The following is a 23,547-nucleotide window of genomic DNA, read 5'->3' on the forward strand; positions in this document are numbered from 1 at the left end:
AATACGCAAACTGACCCTAACAGCAGAACGACTGGTAATGACTGGTCACTATGACACACACTGACCACCAGGGGGCAGACGCTCATGCAGGAGCTTCCCCCGGTGGTCAGTGCACTCCCACAGGGGGAGCTCTGCTAAGCCACAAGCCAGGCTGACTGCTGCCAGTACAGCAGTGGTGGTGGGAGCCTCCTCCGCCTCCTCAGCAGCACTAAGGATGTCTGACTGCAGCTTAGGCCTGCTCCCCGCTGGCAAGTGGACATCCCCCAAGGGCTGCTGGGCTGCCAGAGGGATGTCTGACTGCCAGCTTGGGCCCGATCCCCCAGGGAGCGGGCCTAAGCCAGCAGGTGGACATCCTCCAACGGGTCCCAGACTGCAAGAGGGCATAGGCCAGGCTGAGGGACCCCCCTGAGTGCACAAATTTTTGTGCACCAGGACTCTAGTAGTTAAATATTTTAATAAAACAATTTTATTTTTAAAAAATTTTATAACAACGGTGGAAATTTATTAAAGAACAAGTACAGACTCCCACATACGGAGTGGGAAGAGTCCCACTGACTTCCTGTTTCCATAGTTTATAAAGGCTGTAGTTCCTGTGTCCTAATATCCCCTCTGATTGGTCAATAATCCCTTTCAAATTGGTTGCTATAGTGACTCCTGAGGCCCCCCTTTTTCATTGTCCTCCTATTCCCTCTGGGCTTTCTTCCTTCTTTATTTTGTAAATATAAACCTTTTTTGGCTACTTCCAATTTTCTTGTCTTATGGAAATATACCTATTGCTGTTTCCTTGTCTTATGGAATTTTATTTAATAACTTTTCTGCCCTCACTATTTTTTGATCAGGTTGAATACATTTTGAACAGTAGTCTATAGGAATAATCTCACACATATTTTTCCCTAAGAGCCCTAGTTGATTGATAAAATTTTGAGCCTTACACTTGAGATTTTACATAAACCTTAGCCTGTCCCAAAGATTTTTCTATGGAAGAATTTAAAGCAAACGAGTATTTAAAAAGTGCTTTGTGTGTATGTGTGATTCTAGAATCACTAAAATTCAGCTTGTGGAATACCAGAGAGGTCATTTTATCTAAGTTCAATAAGGTCTTATATTTTGTATTTGATTTTCAATACTTTCTATTATATTTTTAGTTAATCCTGAAGTCTTCAGTATTTTTTAAATATATTTTTATTGACTTTAGAGAAGAAGGAAGAGGGAGAGAGAGAGGAACATCAATGATTCCTCTTGCACACCCTCTCCTGGGGATTAAGCCCACAACCCAGGCATATGCCTTGACTGGGAATCAAACCCTGACCTTCTGGTTCATAGGTCAATGCTCAATGACTGAGCCACGCCAGCTGGGCAGTTTTCAGTATTTTTAAGTATGGATATTTAATGCTTTTATTTAATTCACATTAAGGAAACTGTTACAAATGTAAAATTTATATTAGTGGAAAAACAACTAGAAAGTATATGAAAATTTAATTGCACATGTTCTTTATTTGCCAAGTATAGTAATATACAAGTTTGAATAGTTTTATGTAAACTTTTGTATTTAGGAAAAGGGTCAGAAAAAAAGTTATAAACAACTGAAGACTACTTTTGTTAATGTTACTTCTGAACATTCATTGTAAGTAATTTTTCATAAATTTTACAAATTGTTTTATATTTGAAGAAAACAAGTTTATTATATAATAGAGTTAAAATTTCTCTTCATTTTTACAGGAATGATGTTTACAATTTTAATTTGAATGGAGCTGATGAGCCTATTATAAAACTTGGGGTAAGCTAGAAGTCTGTAGTTATTTTGTATTTATTCAGTATTTATTTTGTAACTATGATGCAGTTATTAGCATATATATTTTATTTCCATCCTCATATAAATGTTGTCCCAATTATGCCCCAATTAATTGATTATCTGTCTAGACTTAGTGAGACAAACGCAGGTAACCAGGAGTCAGCAATAACGGCCTATCCCCTGGTACTTCAATGTCTAGACAGCTGAGCCGAACTGGAACACATGAACACACAAGACAGCATTAGTATGCAGTCACACAAGGTTTATTTACCTATTCCTAGTGGTCCTAGGCTCCAGCAAAGGCCACCTGGTGATGCACGCCGAAAGATGGACGAGGAAGATAGAGACAGACAGGTGGCCACAATTGGTTCAGGCTCACACAGCAGGGCAGTCAGTCAGGGGCTTGTCTCACAGAGTGACATGGAGTCCTCCTTTCATCAGGCAGGAGATGTTCACTGGAGAAAAATCTGTTGCTTGTATAGTCGGTGGTAAACAACTTGTGTCTTATTAGTGTGAGCCAGACGCTGTGCCTTGTGCTAAGAGCAGGGTGTTTATGCTTTAAGGGCTTTAGGGCATTCACATCAAGATAGTGGGGTGTTCACCACATTTGGAAGTTACAGAGTATTGGGGTCTTCACACAGCAAACATTTCACATATTAATTATTTCACACATTAATTATTTCCACACATTAGAGGGGTTTCCTTATGACCATAATGTTATTATAACCTATGTGCTTTAAAATATTTTAAAATATATATTCTATTTATTTTTATTAAACTTATTGGAGTGACATTAGTTAAAAACATGAATTTAAGTGTAAAACTTTATAAGAAGACATATATATACTCCATTGTGTGCTCACTACCCAAAGTTCAGTCTCTTTTCCAAACATTTTTAAACATTTTAAAATTTGTTTGGTATCTACCTAGCTATATTTAGTTTCCTTTCAAGTACTTCGCATTGAAGTAGAGAAAAATGAGTAATTGGGACATGGAGGAACTCAGACTACTTCATCAAGAAAATCACTTTTCTTATAGATACAATAATTTAAAATATTTACAATTGGCTTGAAAATTTAAAAGTTATTCTTTATTTTATTTTTAGTATATTTTACAGTTCTAGCTTTCTAAACTTAATTTTGTTGTCACATCTTAAGACTATATGAAGTGATAGAAACTAGATTTTGTGTTTATTTCTTTTAGTTTTTGTTTACCTTATTTTGACACTAAGAAAAAAAATTAATGCTTACTCACAATATAGATCCAGGAATTTCAAGCTACAGCTAGAGAAGCCTGTATGGATAATTCAATAAAATTGTAAGTGCTTTATTATAATTAGTTGAATCAGATTAAAATACACTTGTCTCAATTGTTCTTTTTCTTAGACATTTCCTTCCCGTTTATTTGAGAGTTTTTAATATATGAAATACTGTCATAATTACTCCCATTATTATTCTATTATTTCAGCATTTATAGTTGATCCTTGAACAACATGGGGGTTAGGAGCACCAGCCCCCTATGTAGTTAAAAATTTGAGTATAGCTTTTGACTCCCCAAAAACTTAATTACTAATACCCTACTGTTGACTCAGAAGCCTTGCTGATAACATAAACAGTTGGTAACACATACTGTGCATATTGTATGTGTTATATACAGTATTCTTACAGTAAAGTAAGCTAGAGAAAAGAAAATGTAAAGAAAATCATAAGGAAGAGAAAATACATTTGTAGTAGTTATTGAAAATAATCTGTGTATAAAGGAATCTGCGCAGTTCAAATCCTGTGTTTTTTAACAGTCAACTATATTTCTAAAGTTAATAATGCAGATTCTGTGCACTTTTTTATATTATTATTTTTATTGATTTCAGAGAAGAAGGGAGAGAGGGAGGGAGGGAGAGAGAGAGAGAAACATCAATGATGAGAGAGAATCATTGATCAGCTGCCTCCTGCAACACCCCCTACTGGGGATCGAGCCCACAACCCTGGGCATGTGCCCTTGACCGGAATCAAACCCGGGACCCTTCAGTCCGCAGGCCAACTCTATCCACTGAACCAAACCGGCTAGGGCCAGATTCTGTGCACTTTTAATATTAGTTGTACATCTTACATGATAAAACTGAAAGGACTTAGTAGTACTTTCATCTAATCTTGTAATTTTATAATTAAGTGAAGTCAGAGAGGAAACATCACTTGGCTAGAATTATATAAGTGAATTAGTAAAGACTAAGGCTGGAAATCCAGATCTAACTGTTCAATGCATGCTACCTTAAGAAAAAAGTACTTAAGATTAATTAAAATTAATGTATATTTTTTGTTTAAGGGTTGGTTTAAGGAATCATGATGAACTCGAACCTTCTCTCAAAACCAAAGATAAAAGAGTGAGTTATAATATCCTCATATTAAAACCAGTATTTCTTTTAATAATTTCCAATACCAAAGGTTGTCACAGAACTGGAAAACATAAACAATTAGATCTTTTTTTCCTCAGAGCTTATCCATGTTCCCAATTTGACTTTTCTTAATGGTCTCTGAGCTACTGTGATCATTGAGTAATAGATGTGACAACTTTAGTTCCTTTCTTTGATGGTAATAGGTTGTTTCTCTATGGAAGCAAGCTGATGTGATTCAGCTTTTAATTAACAACAGCACAGAAAACAAAATACAAATCTCTGATCTGGATTTTCTCATGACTTCTTGGATAGGTCCTTAATGCCAGGTAGATTAGTTTGCTAAAAACATGAGAAGTTATTCTGTTTGTTGTTTTGTTTGTGGAATTTATTTTTGGCTTAACTTACTTTGGATGCCATATAAGACACATTTCTTCATCTATTACGAGTATTCTTTTTTTTAAAATAGGTAACAAGACATAAAAATAAAAACCTCTTTAGTGATACTGACACAGAATACAGCTGTGATGACGGCAAGACTGACATTAGCTGGCTAAGAGAATCAAAATCAAAACCACAGCTAATAGGATATAGCAGAAATAAAAGTGTGAAGAAGAAAGAGAAAAGTGGGAAATCAAGTAAGAAATCACTTTTTAGAGAAATGTTCCAAATAATTTTACTATTTCAGCTATATAAAATGCTCTGTTGGTAGCTAAGTATATTTTTATATGTGGATAGTATTTTTTTATTACACACCCTTATGAATAGAAAAAAGAGTGAAAGCAAATACGCAAACACTACAGTGGTTTTGCTTTTTGTTTTATTACTTTTGTAAGATGGTTATATTTAAATTGCTTTTTTTTAAATGGGATTTTTAGGGACATAAAGTATGATTTATCATGATCTTGGGTTCATGACATACTGTTACCATGTATCTGTTCTTGGCCTACTGTTATTCAATTATTGGGTATTTATTGTGAATAATTATATTAAGTACTCATGAACCCAGCACCCTAAATAAAATCAAAGCTTGGACAACATCCCCATTCCCTGCCATACCCAACACACATGAGTTTTAGGAATTGATACAGATGCAGCAAATATATATTGAAAGGAAAACAATTTTTTTGTAGAAATATTTTTCCCAAATTTTCACAGTGTTTTGCTAGCATATATATGGCTTCTGCTTTCTCTAGTAAATCTCCTGAAGTAGATGGATAAGAGTTTGAGGTATGTGTTTTGGGCTAGACATAATGACCATTTTCATTGTTTAACATCAATTTTAATGTTTACTAAAACGCAAAGACTTAATATATTCCATTTTTAATAGAAGACAACATAACTGAGCTGTTAAATTTATATTTATTTTAAGGGAATCAGCTTTTTAAATTTAAATCATTTTTTTCAATTACATTTGACATACAATATTATATTAGTTTCACATGTATATCCCAGTGATTGACGTTATATAACTTATTAAGTGATCATCCTGATAAATTTAGTACCCACCTGACACCATACATAGTTATTAGAATATTATTGACTATATTCCCTATGCTATATTTTACAACCCCATCACTATTCTGTAACAACCAATTTGTACCTCTGAATCCCTTCATTTATTTACCAATTCCAACTCCCTTCCCATCTGGCAACCATCAAAATGTTCTCTGTATCTATCAGTCTGTTTGTGTTCTGTTTCTTCATTTATTTTGTTTTTAGATTCATTTGTTGATATATATGCATTTGTTGCCATATTATTGTTCATATTTTTTTATTTACTCTTCTTCTACTTCTTTAAAAATACCCTTTAACATTTCACGTAATATTGGTTTGAGGTAAATTCCTTTAGCTTTTACTTGTCTGGGAAACTCTACATATGTCCTTCAATTCTAAATGATAGCTTTGCTGGATAGAGTAGTCTTAGTGGTAAGTCCTTGCTCTTCATCACTTTGAATATTTCTTGCCAATCCCTTCTTGCCTGCAAAGTTTTTGTTGAGAAATCAGCTGACAGTCTTATGGGAGCTTCTTTGTAGGAAACTAACTGCTTTTCTCTTGCTGCTCTTAAGATTTTTTGTCTTTAAACTTTTGCATTTTAATTATGATGTGTCTTGGTGTGGGCCTCTTTGGATTCATCTTATTTGATACACTATGAGCTTCCTGTACTTGTATGAATATTTCCTTCACCAGGTAAGGGAAGATTTTGGTAATTTTTTCAAATAGGTTTTCAACTTCTTGCTCACTCTCTTCTCCTTCCAGCACTACCATGATGCAAATGTTGGTACCCTTGAAGTTGTCCCAGAGGCTCCTACATCTTTTTGTATTCTTTTTTCTGGGAGTCAGCTTTTATTTTATTTCAGGATAAAAATAACCAGTAGCAACCTGTGAGGTGGGAGAAGAGGTAATGGCTTAAAAAGAAATAAAAATAGAGATATGGAAATGAACTTTGTCATGTGTTTAGATATGAGGCTGATTTTTGAAAACAGATGAGAGGCCAGTCATATGCACAAGGAAGAGCAGCAACAGGATTATCATAAAAAAGAGACAGAAGTATGAAGTAGCTTAGTGTGCTCAGAGGATGCAGTATTGTAGTAATTAGAATGTAGATCAAATTTGTGGGAAAATGTTCAAAGATGTGGCTAGATCTAGTCATAGTTAGTGGACTTTGAAGCACTGGAGAAACATAAGATTCACATGTTCTCAGGGAACTTACAGTCTAGTGGGAAGATGTACAAATAAAGACAAAGTGGAAGATTAGAGATCTTGGGAGACATGAAAGGTTAGAATATTGTAGTCAGTAATTACTTTTAAAGTTGAACTTCTGAGTGAATTGTTTTGTGCCCTTGACTGGAATCAAACCAGGGACCTTTTAGTCTGCAGGCCAATGCTCTATCCATGAGCCAAACCATCTAGGGCAACATTAACACTCTTTTGCTGGAAGCCGGTCAATCCTTGCTGCTTGACACAGTTGCCGCAGGGAAGAAACATCTGCACAGCATATGTTTCAAGGGACCTGGCATATTTGGCATACTGTTCTTAATATGTTTGCTCACCTTCTTGGCGCTATGTGTTTTAACCAAGGTCGCCTCTCCAAGAAAGGTTGTTTCCCCAGGTAGGGGTTTTTCCCTGAAGTTAGGGAGGGAATAAAACCCCTTAACTAAATGCCAGGCAGGTAGTTAATCCCTTTAACTACGAACAATCACCCTTAAGCTACATAATCTTTACTCCCTGGAATGGAGATAAGAAACGCCCTAACCTTTGCAATAGAAATTGACAGGATTAAAATCAACTGGTATAAATACAGATGTAACAAGACAAGAACCAGAACTTGGCTGGAGTTCCTGGCTAGAGATCCTGGCTAGGCTGCTGATCAACTGAACGCTGTATCCGTGTCATTCCTTCTTCGCCGACTCCGTCCACACCTTTGGGGACCCCTGGACCTGTTGGGGTTGGACCCTAACACTCTTGATGGTCTCTTTATGTTTTAAAATTGTGTTAATCATTGATTTCACCAGCAACAAAAACATTCTCTCCTTTGTTGCCCAATAGATGCTTTTTGTTAGGGGTTATCAGGTTGAAAACTGAAGTTTTGGTCAACAACCGCGACATTTTTTCTGTAAAAAATTAGGTGGAGAACCACACTGTTCAAGATGGGAGACGTTTGAGAAAAGAGGTCTGACTGATTGTAGATTGTCAATATGTTGAATCTACTTATATGTATTCTTTTATGAGATCCTCCATATTCCCTCTGCTGAAGGACTGAATGATAAGTCAATATGTCTGAGCTGTCTTATTGCCAATACTGGGAATCTTTCTTCCAGAACTTCATTGCTTGCTTTGCTTGGATAATCTCACTTCTTAGACTACAGAGAATATTCAGGAAATTGAAATTGTGCTTGGAAGGAAAAAGGGAATAGGGCCTAAAGCTACTCTCAAGAATGTGAATAAATCTCAGAAACAGAATGCGTGAAAAATAAAGCAAGTCATAGAATATTACATAAAATATGACTATTTTATAAAGTTGATTGTATTGACTAGGGATACATATTTGCGAATTAAAACCTTTTTTGAGACAAATGAATGAGAAACACAGATTTCAGGATAGTGATTACCCTTTAGCAGAGGGAATGTAGAGGATCACATAAAAAAATACATATAAGTAGATTCAACATATTGACAGTCTACAGTCAAACCTCATTTCTTGAGCATCTCCCATCTCAAACAGTGTGGTTCTCCACCAAGTTGTTCACAGAAATAATGTCTCAGTTGTTGACAAAACTTCAGTTTTCAACCTGATAATCCTTTCATGCTGATACTTCAGCATGACAAAAAGCATCTCTCAGGCAACAAAGGAGGGAATGTTTTTGTTGCTGGTGAATACAATGATTAACACAATTTTAAAACAAAGAGACCATCAAGAGTGTTAATGTTGCTCTATCTGGTTTGGCTTAGTGGGTAGAACATTAGCCTGCAGACTAAAGGGTCCCTGGTTTGATTCCAGTCAAGTGCACATGCCCGGGTTGTGGGCTTGATCCCCAGTAGGAGGTGTGCAGAAGACAGCCAATCCACTGTTCTCTCATCATTGAAGTTTTTATCTCTCCCTCTCCTGTCCTCTCTGAAGTCAATAAAAAATAAAGAACAAAGACCACAGATCAGCAATTTAAAAAAAAGAGTATTAATGTTGATAAGAATGTGAAAGTGTTCATAAAACAACAATCATGGGCAATTGAATAGGTAGAAAAATTGTTGTTGATTGGATAAAGGAAAAGCAGTTAGCCCATGATAGCATTTCGGAGGCAGTGATATATTTAAAATTCATTTAAGGCTAGTAGAGAGTGGTTCGATAAATTTAAGAAGTGTTTATAGATGACACAGTACATTACACATTGTATTATATATAAGAAATCTACATTAATAAAAGAAAAACATGCAAATTGACTGTACCTTCGCTATGCCTTAAGCCAGTGTTTCCCAAACTTATTTGGCCTACCGCCCCCTTTCCAGAAAAAATATTACTCAGCGCCCCTGGAAATTAATTTTTTTTAAATTTTAATAGCAATTAAACAGAAAGATATATGTATTAATGTTTCTACCTTTTTCGTAAAATATAGTAAAGAAAGGTGTAAATTAGAAACATTGAAGTTTGAAATTATGAAACTATTTATTGAACTCAGAATAGAAAGGTAATACAAAAAAAGTTTAAAAAAAATGTACCTGTGGCCATCACCGCCCCCCTGTATTGCTGCAGCACCCACCAGGGGGCGGTAGCGCACACTTTGGGAATCACTGCCTTAATCCATGCCCACCAGCCAATCAGAGTGACTATGTGCAAATTAACCCAACCAAGATGGTGGCCAGCAGCCACAGAGCTGGAACAAGCAGGAGGGTTCGTTGCCCCAGTGATGAAGAAAGCCAAGCTTCCAGCCAGCCGCGGCCAGCTCTGAGCTCCACTCAAGGCAACAAAGTTTCAATTATAGAAGATAAATAAACCCCAGATACCTGCTTTCAGCCAGCCGTGGCCACGGAGCTGGAGCAAGCAGGATGCTTGGGTTGCCCCTGGCGATGGAGGAAGCCAGGCTTCTGGCCCACCCTGGCCAGCTCTGAACTCCACTCAAGGCTACAAAGTTTCAATTATAGAAGGTAAATAAACTTCAGAATTAAAAAAGAAAAAGAAAAAAAGGAGAGGCTGGGAGCTTCCGTCGCCAGGGGGCTTGGCCAGCCTGAAAATGGCCCTCAGCCCCTCACCCAGACTGGCCAGGCACCCCAGTGGACCCCCCACCCTAAAGGGGGTGTGGCCAGCCTGAAAACAGCCATCAGCCCTTCACCCAGGCTCACCAAACCTCCATGGGGTGAGGGTCCCCACTGGGGGTGGGGGGACTTGACCAGCCTGCAAACAGCCATCAGCCCCTTACCCAGGCTGGCCAGGCACCCCAGTAGGGACCCCCACCCTGAAGGGGGTGTGACCAGCCTGCAAATACCCATTAGCCCCTCACCCAGGCTGGCCAGGCACCCCAGCGGGACCCCCACCCTGATCCAGGACAGCCTTCAGGGCAAACCAGCCAGCCCCCACCCATGCACCAGGCCTCTGTCCTATATAATAAAAGGGTAATATGCAAATTGATCCTAACAGTAGAATGACTGGGAATGACTGGTCACTATGACACACACTGACCACCAGGGGGCAGATGCTCAATGCAGGAGCTGTCCCTTGGTTGTCAGTGCGCTCCCACATGGGGAGCTCTGCTCAGCCACAAGCCAGGATGATGGCTGCTAGCACAGCGGTGGTGGCGGGAGCCTCTCCCTCCACCTCAGCAGCACTAAGGATGTCCGACTGCTGGTAAGTGGACATCCCCCAAGGGCTGCCGGGCTGCTAGAGGGATGTCTGACTGCCAGCTTGGGCCTGATCCGCCAGGGAGCAAGCCTAAGCCAGCAGGTGGACATCCTCCAACGGGTCCCAGACTGCAAGAGGGCATAGGCCAGGCTGAAGGACCCCCGCGAGTGCACAAATTTTTGTGCACCAAGCCTTTAGTCTATATATATAAAAGCCTAATCAACTGGAATGACCGGTTACTATGACGCACACTGACCACCAGGGGCAGATGCTCAATGCAGGAGCAGACTCCTGGTGCTCAGTGCGCTCCCACAGCCAACCACCCCCAACCGGACAACCTCCTGGGATCCCTCCCCACCAGCCAGCAGGCCCTGATCACCTGATCAGGGCCGGCCCCTGGGGTTGGAAAGGAGAATTGGGGATGGGTAGCAGCAGACATGGCCCCTTTCCCAGGGGGCTGAGGGCCGACTCCCTCCTCAGGGCCGGCAGCCAACCTCCCATGCCTCATCCCTCCTTCTGGCCAGCAGGCCCCGATCAGCATGCCACCCTCCCGCCATGGTGGTGGCGCGGCAGTGAGGAAAGGAGGAGCGGGGGGAGGCAGGGTACTACACGGTGGCGGAGTGCCAATGATGACAGCAGTGGCTGTGGCCGGCGTCTGTTCCTTCCATGCCCCGCCCAGCAACCGTCGCTCCCTCTCCAGCAGTGCCCTGATCGGCCTGGCCCCAATTGGAACTGATCACTGGCCAGGCCTATGGACCCCACCCATGCATGAATTTTGTGCACTGGGCCTCTAGTGTTAAATAAAATGGAATCATTTGGGGGTCTGGAACAGATTAATTCAATTTACCTTATTTCTCATGGGAAAAAATGATTCAGTGTTTGCACAAATGATTCAGTGCTTCTCGAACAGCCTTCTGGAACACATTAAGTTTGAGAACTGAGGTTCCACTGTAGTTCCTAAACTGAATAGTAGCATCATGGATGTTAACTTTATAACTTACGTCACATATTCTCTTGTATGTTTAAAAAGTTTTATAATATAAAGGAGAAGGGAAATGGGTAAGTCACATGATATCAAATACTATACAGTTAAAGTTTTCAAAGTCAATTTGGCCTCAAATCATCTTTAAATTTAAAGTTAGAATGAGTTTAAAAATGTATTCCTATTTTCTATGATTTCAACTTATATACAGAAATATTCTAATAAGATTTATTTACTTATTTATTCATTTATTTATTTATTCATTTATTTATTAAATTGATTGGGGTGACATTGGTCAACATGAATGAAATTTCAGGTGTGGGTTTCTATCTTACAAGATCTGTATATTGCACCATGTGTCCACCACCCAAAGTCAAATCTTCTGTAACCTTATATTACAACCCCTTTCTCCTCCCACCCCCTTACCTCTGGCAACCACCATGCTGCTGTTTGTGTTCATGAGTTTCAGTCTTACATCCCACATATGAGTGAAATCATATGGTTCTTAGCTTTTTCTAACAGACTTGTTCAACCTCACTGGCAATTAGGGAAATGCAAATCAAAACTACAATGAGATACCTTATACCTGTTCAAGTGGCCAATAAGTTTTAATGCCAGTTTTTAACCATTTGAAAATTTTAACCTTATTTTCTTGAATTGCAGGACCATCTTTGGAAAGGGAACAACCAAGATCTAAAATGGTAAAACTTGGAAGTTTGTGTTCACACATCCCTTTAAAATCATTTTTCTCTTTGTCATGAAAAAAAATTCATGTGTCATCACATAATTTTATCCTTATCAGTCACTTGTTTCTCATAATTGTGTCAGTCTTTGCACCCTTACTCTCACCTTCTGCCTTTTTAAACATGTTAGCCTGTTGTACGTCTATTTTATTCTGTGGTGAAAGGTATTTTTGACATCTCTTTTTTTCTCTCTTTTTTACTTAAGTTAGGTAATATAAATCAGGCCTTTCAAACCTTTAATTACAGGGATAAAAAGGCAATAGAGAAGATATTTGGAATGGAAATGTAAAATCCAGTCTTTTTAAAATATATAACTGGAAGTTTATGCTTTTTAATCTTTAGCCCCTTTGTCTTTCCTTCCCCCCTCCCGCTTTGGCAGCCATCATTTTGCTCTGTATCTATGAGTTGGTTTCTGTTTTGTTTTTGAGATTCTACATGTAATTGAAATCATACAGTATTTGTTTTTCTCTGAATTACTTTAGTTAACATGATATTCTCTAGGTTTTTATCACTAAGTAATACTCTGGTATATTATAGTCTTTTTTGTAAAATTCTGTCTTTTTAAAAATACTAATCCGAAATCTTTTATTTCTAGAAATATATTATAGCAAATAACTTGTGCTTCTTATAACTCAAATATTGATATAATATTCAGGAATTTTTCTCCCCCAGACACCCAAGAAGAATATCACCAAAAAGGTAGATGAAACCATTCCAGATGGGAGAACCAGACTTCCACGAAGAGCAGCAAACACAAAAATAAATTATAAAGATCTCTCAAATTCAGAATCAGAATGTGAAGAAGAAGTTTCACACTCATTGAAAGAGAAATTGCTAGTAAAGGTAAATAGAAACAATTTAGATTAATAATTTCTAAAAGCCTTTTAAAATATTAAATATAGGATTTTTTAAGTGTCAAATGTATCTGTTCACTTCTTTTTAAGATTTAATCCTCTATATGAGAAAACTTATATAATTCTAAAAATTGATCCTTAGGCAATATAATGTTTGTAATAAGTTGTCATTAGTGTTACAAAACAGATTTTTGACTCTAGTAGAATTGTAACTAAGAATTTGTACTTCTCCTTGAATTAGAGAAATACTTGATCTTTCCAAAAAGCTTCAAGAAAGTACAGACTGATAGGAAACTATAGATCTTTCTCTTGATTGAAAGTAAAACTACTGGATCTGAGGTTCTTCTCATACACTATTTTCTCTCTGTCCATCCCTGACTTCTTCCTTAGATCTCATAATGTCACAGCCATTCCTACTCACTTGTGCTTGAAAGCTTTTAAATGAAGTTTTAAAAAATGGTGTTTAGCCCTGGCCGGTTTGGCTCAGTGGATAGAGTGTTGGCTTGAGGACTAAAGGGTCCCGGGTTCGATTCCAGTCAAGGGCACATGCCTGGATTGTGGGCTCAGTCCCCAATGGGGGGCGTTCAGGAGACAGCCAATCAATTATTCTCTCTCATCATTGATGTTTCTGTCTCTCCCTCTCCCTTCCTCTCTGAAATCAATAAAAATATATATATTTTTAAAGCGTTGTTTATAATGTGCCAGGTACTATTTTAAGTGCAGAAAGTCCTCAACTTACAATTGTTCAACTTATAATTTTTTACTTTACACTGGTGTGAAACTAGTAGAAACCATTCTTCAGGTTTTGAAGTTTTATCTTTGCCCAAACTAGCAATTTGTGGCCAGGGGCAGCAAGCCACAGCTCCCAGTCAGGCACACCATTGCCTGGGTCAACAAACAACACTGTAGTGCACTGTGTTGCCAGGGTTTTTTGGATAATGTGTTCTGAGCACAGTTAAGTAGATGAGACTAATGAAGTTCAGTAGTTAGATGTAGTAAGTACATTTTTTACAACCATATTTTCAACTTATAGTGGGCTTATAGGGACATACCCCACTGTAAATTGAGGAACATCTATATGTACTTTGTATATTTGACTTCTTAAAATCCCATAAGTACTATAGGTGACTAGTACTATTATTATTTTTAATATGTATTTTTTATTGTTGATAGTATTAGAGATGTCTCCCCTTCCCCCCGCCTTCCTCCCAGCCCCTACCCATCCCCCAGGTCTTCACTACCTTATGCCCATGTCTATGGGCTATGCATATAACTATATAAGTTCTTTGGTTTATCTCTTCTTATCCCCCCAACCCTACATCAAGGTATGTCAGTCTGTTCTATGTCTCCATGCCTCAGGTCCTATTTTGTTGATCAATTCATTTTGTTCATTAGATTCCACAAATAAGTGAGATCATGTGATACTTGTCTTTCTCTGACTGGCTTATTTCAATTAGCATAATATTCTCCAGGTTCATCCATGCTGTCCCAAAGGGTAAGAGATCCCTCCTTTTTTACAGCTGCATAGTATTCCATTGTATAAATTTCCCACAGCTTTTTATCCACTCATCTACTGATGGGGACTTGGGCTGTTTCCAGACCTTAGCTAGTGTAATAATGCTGCTATAAATATAGGGATGCATATATTCTTTCTGGTTGGTGTTTCAGGATTTTTAAGATATATTCCCAGAAGTGGGATCTCTGGGTCAAATGGAAGTTCCATTTTTAATTTTTTTGAGGAAACTCCATACTGTTTTCCATAGTGGCTGCACCAGTCTGCATTCCCACCAGCAGTGAACTAGTGTTCCCTTTACTAGTACTGTTACTGACATCTCATTTTACAAATGAGAAAATTGAGGCACAGAGAGATGAAGGAACTTGCCCAAATCAGCACAGCTAGGAAGTGGTAAACAAATGGTTTGAACCTAAAGAGTTTGGCACTATAAGTATGTGTCTCTGGCCATTACACTGTTCTGATTTTAAATCGTTAAACCTCCATATCCCTTTGTTTGTAACCTTATCTCTTTCCTGGAAGACATTAAGGTAATGTCTTATTTTAGTTTACTATGCATGTAGTCAGGTCAGTCTTCCCAGGCCACCTTCTCATCTTCTCCATCTTCAAAGGAAAACTTTGAGTATCTATCTCCATGTAGTCAGACATTCAAAGCATCAAAATACCTTTCCAAGCTTATTTCCTCTCCTCCCTAGTGTACTCCCAGGGCTGTGACAGTCAGAATACCTGCAGTTTCCAAATGAGACCTGTACTTGTCTACTCTGTTTGACAGCAGGCCTCCATCCCCTCAATGCTCCTTCTCTCCCCACCCTCCTTTCCAGACTCCTGAGCCCTGGAACCCAGGAACTCTCTCTGCTTTCACTAAACTGAGTATAATCTCCTGAACTTTATTTTATTGTTATCTCTTGTGGTATTTATTATCCAATATAATAAAAGCCTAGGTGGTGTCACCATCACAAGATGGCCACCACAAGATGGCCAGCAGAGGAGGGCAGTAGGGGGCCATCGGGCCGGCAAGGGAGGGCAATTGGGAGTGATCAGGCCGGCAGGGGAGCAGTTAGGCGTCAGTCAGGCGAGCAGTTAGGTGTCAATCAGGCCAGCAGGGGAGCAGTTAAGGGGTGATCAGGCTGGCAGGCAGAAGCAGTTAGGGGCATGCAGGCAGGCAGGCAGGCAGGTGAGTGATTAGGATCCAATAGTTCTGGATTGTGAGAGGGATGTCTGGCTGCCAGTTTAGGCCCGATCCCACAGGGATCGGCAGTCAGATGTCCCCCAAGGGGTCCCAGGTTGGAGAGTGTGCAGGCTGGGCTGAGGGACACCCCTACCCTCCATGCATGAATTTTGTGCACCGGGCCTCTAGTCCTATATAATAAAGAGCTAATATGCAAATGGTCCTCACGCCCTCATGCCATCACACTGTAACTGCTCAGACACTCAACACTGGGGAGAGAGGAATGGGAACCAGCCAGGCTGCAACCTGGGAGAGGGACAAGCTGCCTGCCCCATGGTCCTGGGTGCCAGTGCCTGCAGCTGTGGCCCAGGAGAGGGACAAGCACCCACACCACGGTCCTGGGCACCTGCAGCTGTGGCCTGGGTGAAGCCGCCAACCCATGGTCCTCTGCAACTTTGGCTGGCCTGGGTGAAGCCAGCCCAGGTCCTGGGTGCCTGTGGCTGGCCAGAGGAAGGGAAGCCTGGGTCTCGGGTGTCCGCAACTGGCTGGAGGAGGGAATCCTGGGTCCTGGGTATGGGGCAAGGCAGAGGCAATTAGGGGCAATCCAGCCAGCAGGGGAGCAGTTAGGGGTGATCAGGAAGGCAGGCAGAGGTAGTTAGGGGCAATCAGGCAGGCAGAGGTGGTTAGGGATGATGAGGCAGGCAGGCAGGCAAGCAGTTAGGAGCCAGTGGTCCTGGATTGCGAGAGGCAGTCAGACATCTCCCAAAGGGTCCCAGATTGAAGAGGGTACAGGCTGGGCTGAGGGATGACCCCCACCCCCAACATGAATTTTGTGCACTGGGCCTCTAGTAGTGTATATATTATATTTCTGGTGAATTTCCCATATGTCTTTGGGGATATTAGAGTCTTCCACTACTCATGTTGCAGCCCCTGCTATGCTCATATGTAGTAATATAAGACATTTCATAAATATTTCAATGTAATTTAAATTACTTGTATTATAGTATAATTTGAAAGTTATTAATACATTTAGGAGGAGAATATCCATTCCAGAAGCAAAACCATGAAGCTGCCAAAGAAACAGCAGAATGCCTGCTCTGCGGAAACAGAAAAGGATATATCAAAAGAATGGGCAAACTCATCTCTCCTAAAAAGTACTACTATAAGAGACAACAGCCTTGACTTATCTTCTGTGTCTTTACCTGGGAGTTCACCCTCTATAGAAGTAATGAGATGTCAGTATCTTCTTATTTCTTTAGTTGAATATTTAAAAACCTTATAACTAATTACATGAAAATATAATTTGAAGACTAATTTTGAGAGGTGTATTAAGATTATAGGTAGTCAAAATTTTATTTTGAAACTAGTTAATGCTCAGAACTTGGTCTTTGCTAAGTATAAGTAGACTTGGGATCAATGTTACTATGACACTGAAGTTGTTCATATTTGCACTTTTTATACTTTCAGTTTCTTTAAAGGGTGTTTTAAGCATTTCTAAATGTCTATAATTTCAGTTAAAATTCAAGACTTACATCAGTTAACATATACACTTCCTCTAAAGTGACTATTTTTTCTTTTCTAGAATATTTTCATAATGCTTGGGAATGCTGTCAGATAAGCATATACTCACGAAGACAGACGCACATGCCCTAATTTGTTCTGAAAACTGAGAATTCACTTATATTGATTTATTTTAGCCATGAATTTCCTCATCCTATGTAATAAAAGGCTAATATGCAAATTGTCCCCTCAACCTGGAGTTCAACCAGGGGGCAGGGCCAGCCAGCCAACTGCCTGTGGCCCCTCCCCCTGGCCGGACCCCACCTGTGCATGAATTCATGCCCTGGGCCTCTAGTCAACTCTAATAAAAGAGAAAAATGGTAATTGGTGTACGAGCTACCCTTTTCATTGGCTAATCAGGGCTATATGCAAATTAACTGCCAACTAAGATTGGCAGTTAACTGCCAACAAGATGGCGGTTAATTTGCATATGTAGGCACAATGCAGGGAGGCGAAAGGGAAAGCAGGAAGAAGCCCCCTGCCACTGACAGGGATCGGAAACCCAGGGGGGAGCTAAGAGCTGGGGGGCAGGGCAAAGGCGGCCCTGCCCCCCAGCCATGATCGGAGAATCAGGTGCCTTTTCCGCCCTGGCCAGTGATAGCAGGAAGTAGGGGTGGAGCCAGCGATGGGAGCTGGGCATGGTCGAAGCTGGCAGTCCCAGGAGCTAGGGGTCCCTTGCCTGGGCCTAAAGCAGAGTCCATGATCGCGGGGCCGCTGCAGCTGCAGGTCCCCGCTGCCCGGGCCGGATGCCTCAGCCAGAGGCGTCAGGCCTGGGCAAGGGGCCGATCCTGCGATTGGAGGGTGATGGGGGTCAACGCCTGAGGGCTCCCAGTATGTGAGAGGGGGCAGGCTGGGCTGAGGGACACTCCCCCACACACACACCCAGTGCACGAATTTCGTGCACCGGGCCCCTAGTATATATATGAAGGATTTAAGCCAAATGATTTGCCAAGTCTTTCCAACCATAAAATTCTGTGACTTATATATAATGGTACTGATGTCAAATACTCTGGTTGCTCATTATAGTAGTGCAGCTTATACTATAGATAATTTTGTTTAGAAATATTTGGACTATTCTTATGGTTACAATTACATTTTAAATGGACCCATTTAATATTTTTCAAAGTCTTATATAATATTTTAAACATAATTTGGTCTTGATTTAGTGAAAGTTTACCCTTTTTAAATACAGCTAAGACTTGAGAATTTGACAAATTATATATTCTTTAGAACTTAAATTAATCATGCTGTTCTAAAACAGACATCATTAAAACCTGCCATCTCTCTTTTATTTGTGTCTTGTGAGGAAATATAGGCACAGAAAAAATAACAGGAAGGGATTTTACTCAGGATCATGACTGTATAACAAAATCCATATCATCTAATACAAAAACTTCCTCACCTGAATCCTTCAACAGTAAATATGGAGTGGAAAGACCAGTAAAGTCACTGAAAAACAGTGTGAAAAATTTACTGTGTGCAAGAGAAAGTTGTTCACCAATTCCACAATCATTCTCTTTGGTAAGATTATAGAATATTTTCCTTAATCAGATATATTTATAGTTAGTAAATCATTTTCCTCTAATCAAATACACATTGTTTATCTACTATAGCTTAAGCTTTTGTGTCTGGTCTGGGGGAGAAGAGGATCCTACCAATAAGTAAAATAGCCTCAATAAACCTAATAGACTGATTAGAGCTGCTAGACAGCAGGAAAGTGGTGGTATGAGAAGCACAGAGTGCTGGCAAGAGTGCTGTGATGGGAAGGCTTGTTTCCAAAGAGGCACGCTTATTTGTCTATACATCAAAACTACATAATTTATTTTCTAGATTTGAATAAGCTTAGTCCTGCAACACTGACACTTGTTTCAGATTCTACCGTAATTCGAAGTTTGTAACCTTTAGTTACTAAATCACAGGTTGACAAAGCAAATTGCCAAGAATTGCAGTTGAAAACAGTATGCTGGGGGAGAACCAAAATGTCAGTGTAGGCAAATGCCTGTACTCGCTGCCTCCCACAACCACATCAAAATTACAACTAAAATACAGAACAACCATCATCCATAACTGCCAGAAAGCTGGCTGAATGGAAGTACTACAACTAGAGAAGTAAAGAAGAACGCACACTGAGACTGGTAGGAAGTGCGGAGGCATGGAAGGGGCTGGACTGATACCCACATGTGCCGCTTTTTTAGTCGGGAGGGAAATTGCCTCTGCAGAGGCCACCCACAGGAGCATGGGGTCCCAGTGCCACACCAGATGCCCAGCCCAGAGTCCCAGAGCTTGGAAAAGAAGTCCCTACAGGCAGTAAGAACTATGGGCTATAAAAACCAGCGCAGATTGGAGCTGAGTGACACAGGCTGCTGGAGACCCAGCTGCTCCTCTTAAAAGGCCAGCACCATGAATTGAAATTACAAGTTCCCACTTCCTCTGAGCTCCAGTGCTGGGTGAGGCTCTGGGGGACCCAGACACATATGAGGAGAAACTGGACTGTCTGGCATCAGGGCAGGAACTCGGGGGTGGCTTTCTTCCAGATGGAGGTATTGCAGTGGTCTTGTTCCTGTGCAGGGACCTCCCCAGTTGCAGGACTGACTGGCATCCATTTCTGTTTGCTCTGCTCTGGTCATTCCCTGAGACCTGCCCCACCCAATTTACAACCCCATCCAAGCTATGCACAGCAGCTTTTGCATATGAATCCCCTGTCCTTTATCAGGCTAAAAACCTATCAAGCTGCAGCTGGGTTGGGGAGCCCCAAACCTATTAAAAGGCCCAAGACCCAGCACCAGCACCAGCCTGCTTTGCTTCACAGCTGGGCCTCCTCTGGGCACTTCCAAACCTAATACAAAAAGAAGGAATATGCAGATCTCTCTGTAGCTCTTGCTGGATGGTCCCAGGCAGTGGCTGACTTTGCACCTCTCTGGAGACCCAAGAGCCAGTGTACCCAGTGGTCAGTGTGAGACCATACCGGATTAAAACTCTACACATCCATAAGCAAAACACTTAAGGGGAAGACTCAGTGAGCACCAAAGCCCCACTGAAGCAAGTCCTGCTTCATAAGGGTGTCTGCTGCACAGCAGCTCTCCCACTGTAGTTGTAGCTGGTGCCCACAGCCAACTGGCCAGAGGTCAATTCCTCCCAGTGACACCATCAGTAATCAAGGCTCAACTACAACAAGACTGTGCACACAGCCCACAAAGGGGTGTACATAGAGTGTCCACCTCAGGTGATTGGGGAAGCTGGGCCACAGGGCCCTATAGGACACCTACTACACAAGGCCATTCTACCAACTCAAGGAGACTTAGCAGCTATCCAGTACATAGAAACAAACACAAGGAAATAGCCAAAGTGTGGAGACAAAGAAACATGTCACAAATGAAAGAAAGGGAAGAAAGCAAACTACTGGATATAGAGTTCAAAATCACAGTTATAAGGTTACTCAAGAATCTTGTAGAAACTTCCAAGGGACTTAGTGAGACTTTCAAAGATCTTAGTGAGAATGCCAAAAAAAATGGAAAAGAACCAGTCAGAAATTAAGCATACACTGACTGAACTAAAGCATAATATACAGGGATTCAACAGTAGACAAGAGGTCCCGAGAATCAAATCAATGAGTTGAAATATGAGGAGGCAAAAAACACCCAAACAACAGAAAAAAGAATCCAAAAATATAAAGATAGTGTAAGGAGCCTCTGGGACAACTTCAAGTATACCAACATCCAAATTATGGGGGTGCCAGAAGAAGAGAGAGAGCAAGATATTGAAAACCTATTTGAAGAAATAATGACAGAAAACTTCCCCTACCTGGTGAAAGAAATAGACTTCAAAGTCCAGGACGCACAGAGAACTCCAAACAAGAGGAACCCAAAGAGGACCATACCAAGACACATCATAAGTAAAATGCTAAGGGCAAAAGACAAACAGAGAATCTTAAAAGGAGCAAGAGAAAAGCAGTTACCTACAAGGGAGTACCCATACAACTCTTCGCTGATTTCTCAACAGAAACTATGCAGGCCAGAAAGGAGTGGCAATAAATATTCAAAGTGATGAATAGCAAGAACTTACAACCAAGATTACTCTACCCAGCAAAGCTATCATTTAGAATTGAAAGTCAGATAAAGAGCTTCACAGACAAGAAAAAGCTAAAGGAGTTCATCACCAACAAACCAGTATTATATGAAATGCTGAAAGGTATTCTTTAAGAAGAGGAAGAAGAAGAAAAAGGTAAAGATAAAAAATATGAACAACAAAGTGGCAACAAATACATATGTATCAACAATTGAATTTAAAAATCAAACGAATATGTGCCACGCCAGCACAGCCAAGGGTGAACCTGAGTCAGGGTGGTGAAGGATTTAGAAAAGACAGACAAGAGAATAAAGCTGGGTCTCGGTGGGACGCTGCTTCTCTGATGGAGAGACAGTCTTGGCACTCACAAGCCAAGTCTTTATTTTATAGCCAGATTCCACCAGTTAAAGTAAGGGCGTGGTTCAGATGTTTACACTGTTCTAATCTACTCAATTACATGCACCTGAACTCTATCAAGCCCACATTACTCAGACACATGGGGCCACATGTTCAGACTATAGGTTCAAACTTACAACTATAGCTGTTGGCTATAATTGTGCTGGGAGTGTTCTGCCCTCCAAGATGGGACTTGCGCATGGCAATGAGAGGACTGTGCCCTCTCATGAGGCTTGAACCTGTCCAAACACTGTAGTCACTCTCCACACAAAGAAAAAATCTGATAAACAGAATAAACTGGTGAATGGAATAGAATTGGGCATGGAAATAGAAGAGATTGACGATTCTCAGAGGAATGGGGCTTTAGGGGAGGAGGGTGAGGGAAGAGATTAGACAAAGATCTTATATACATGTATACATTACCTATGGACACAGACAATAGGGTGACAGGGGCCTGGGGCGAGGTGGGAACCAGATGGAGAAGGTCTATGGCAGGAAAAAATAGGGATATCTGTAATAATCTCAAATTAATAAAGATTAATTTTTTAAAAAAGGAAGGAAAACAGTATGACTATAGTATTTGCTTTAGAGCAGTGGTTCTCAACCTTCTGGCCCTTTAAATGCATTTCCTCATGTTGTGACCCAGCCATAAAATTATTTTCGTGGCTACTTCATAACTGTAATGTTGCTACTGTTATGAATCGTAATGTAAATATCTGATATGCAGGATGGTCTTAGGTGACCCCTGTGAAAGGGTCATTCGACCGCCAAAGGGGTTGCGACCCACAGGTTTAGAACCGCTGCTTTAGAGTTTTGTAAGGAACTTTAAAACTGGTAGGTAAATACTATGAATATTAAATTTAATATATTGAAAATTCCTTTTATGTGTTGTTACATGTACTATTTTTTTTAAAATTGATTTTAGAGAGGAAGGGAGAGAGAGAGAAACATCAATGATTAGAGTGCATCATCGATTGGCTGCCTCCTGCACATCCCCTACACTGGGGATTGAGCCTGCAACCCAGGAATGTGCCCTGATCAGAATCAAACCATGCCTGGCTCCATTATTTGTTGCCTATGTAACATTTTACAAGTTGATGATTCCCTCTGCACCTCCGTTTTCTCATCTGTCAAATGGGGTTGTGAAAAATAGGCTGATTATGTAAGCATAATACCTGATACATTGTAAATATTCAAATATTTACATAGGAAATTCTCTTGATATGTACTAACCTCTGTATATAAAGTGGAATTAATGACAGTTCAGAACACGTATAGCCAAGATCTACAACCTCTAATAAAAACAACCTTGTGTTTTACCACTTCAAACAGTGTTTTTATTCCTAGAAATGTTTTAAGGTCCTTTTATTCTGTTTAACCAGTAGTTTTCACAGACCATATTTTTCAAACAGAATTTTATATGAAACCTCCAATGTGCCAAACAGATAAAAATGAACTATGCTGTTTAGAGCAGATAGGAGATCTAAACCAGGGGTCCTCAAACTATGGCCCGCGGGCCACATGCAAATACAAATAGTGTATTTGTTCCCGTTTTGTTTTTTTACTTCAAAATAAGATATGTGCAGTGTGCATAGGAATTTGTTCATAGTTTTGTTTTTTTAAAACTGTAGTCCGGCCCTCCAACAGTCTGAGGGACAGTGAACTGGCCCCCTGTTTAAAAAGTTTGAGGACCCCTGATCTAAACCTTAGCCTACTCAGCCTCTCTCCAGTAACCCAAGGGACTTTTGCAGGACTCA

The 23,547-nt window shown here is 40.3% G+C and overlaps 1 protein-coding gene across 3 annotated transcripts in view; it reads left to right on the forward strand.

Annotated features, from left to right (window-relative positions):
• The window catches only part of SYCP2 (synaptonemal complex protein 2), a 105,963-nt gene that overhangs the window by 71,183 nt on the left and 11,233 nt on the right, over nt 1–23,547 (forward strand). For 2 of the 3 annotated variants that reach the window (XM_059705170.1, XM_059705171.1), the window contains 7 exons: nt 1,554–1,624; nt 1,720–1,777; nt 3,054–3,109; nt 4,112–4,169; nt 4,648–4,816; nt 12,155–12,192; nt 12,907–13,077. In XM_059705170.1, coding sequence (XP_059561153.1) covers nt 1,554–1,624; nt 1,720–1,777; nt 3,054–3,109; nt 4,112–4,169; nt 4,648–4,816; nt 12,155–12,192; nt 12,907–13,077 — 621 coding nt within the window. Of the gene's footprint in view, nt 1–1,553; nt 1,625–1,719; nt 1,778–3,053; nt 3,110–4,111; nt 4,170–4,647; nt 4,817–12,154; nt 12,193–12,906; nt 13,078–16,802; nt 17,005–18,644; nt 18,851–23,547 lie in introns of all 3 variants that reach the window. The other variant, XM_059705172.1, reaches the window with a different exon arrangement.

The sequence above is a fragment of the Myotis daubentonii genome, chromosome 8 (assembly GCF_963259705.1).
Source record: "Myotis daubentonii chromosome 8, mMyoDau2.1, whole genome shotgun sequence".
NCBI classification, from domain to species: Eukaryota; Metazoa; Chordata; class Mammalia; order Chiroptera; family Vespertilionidae; genus Myotis; species Myotis daubentonii.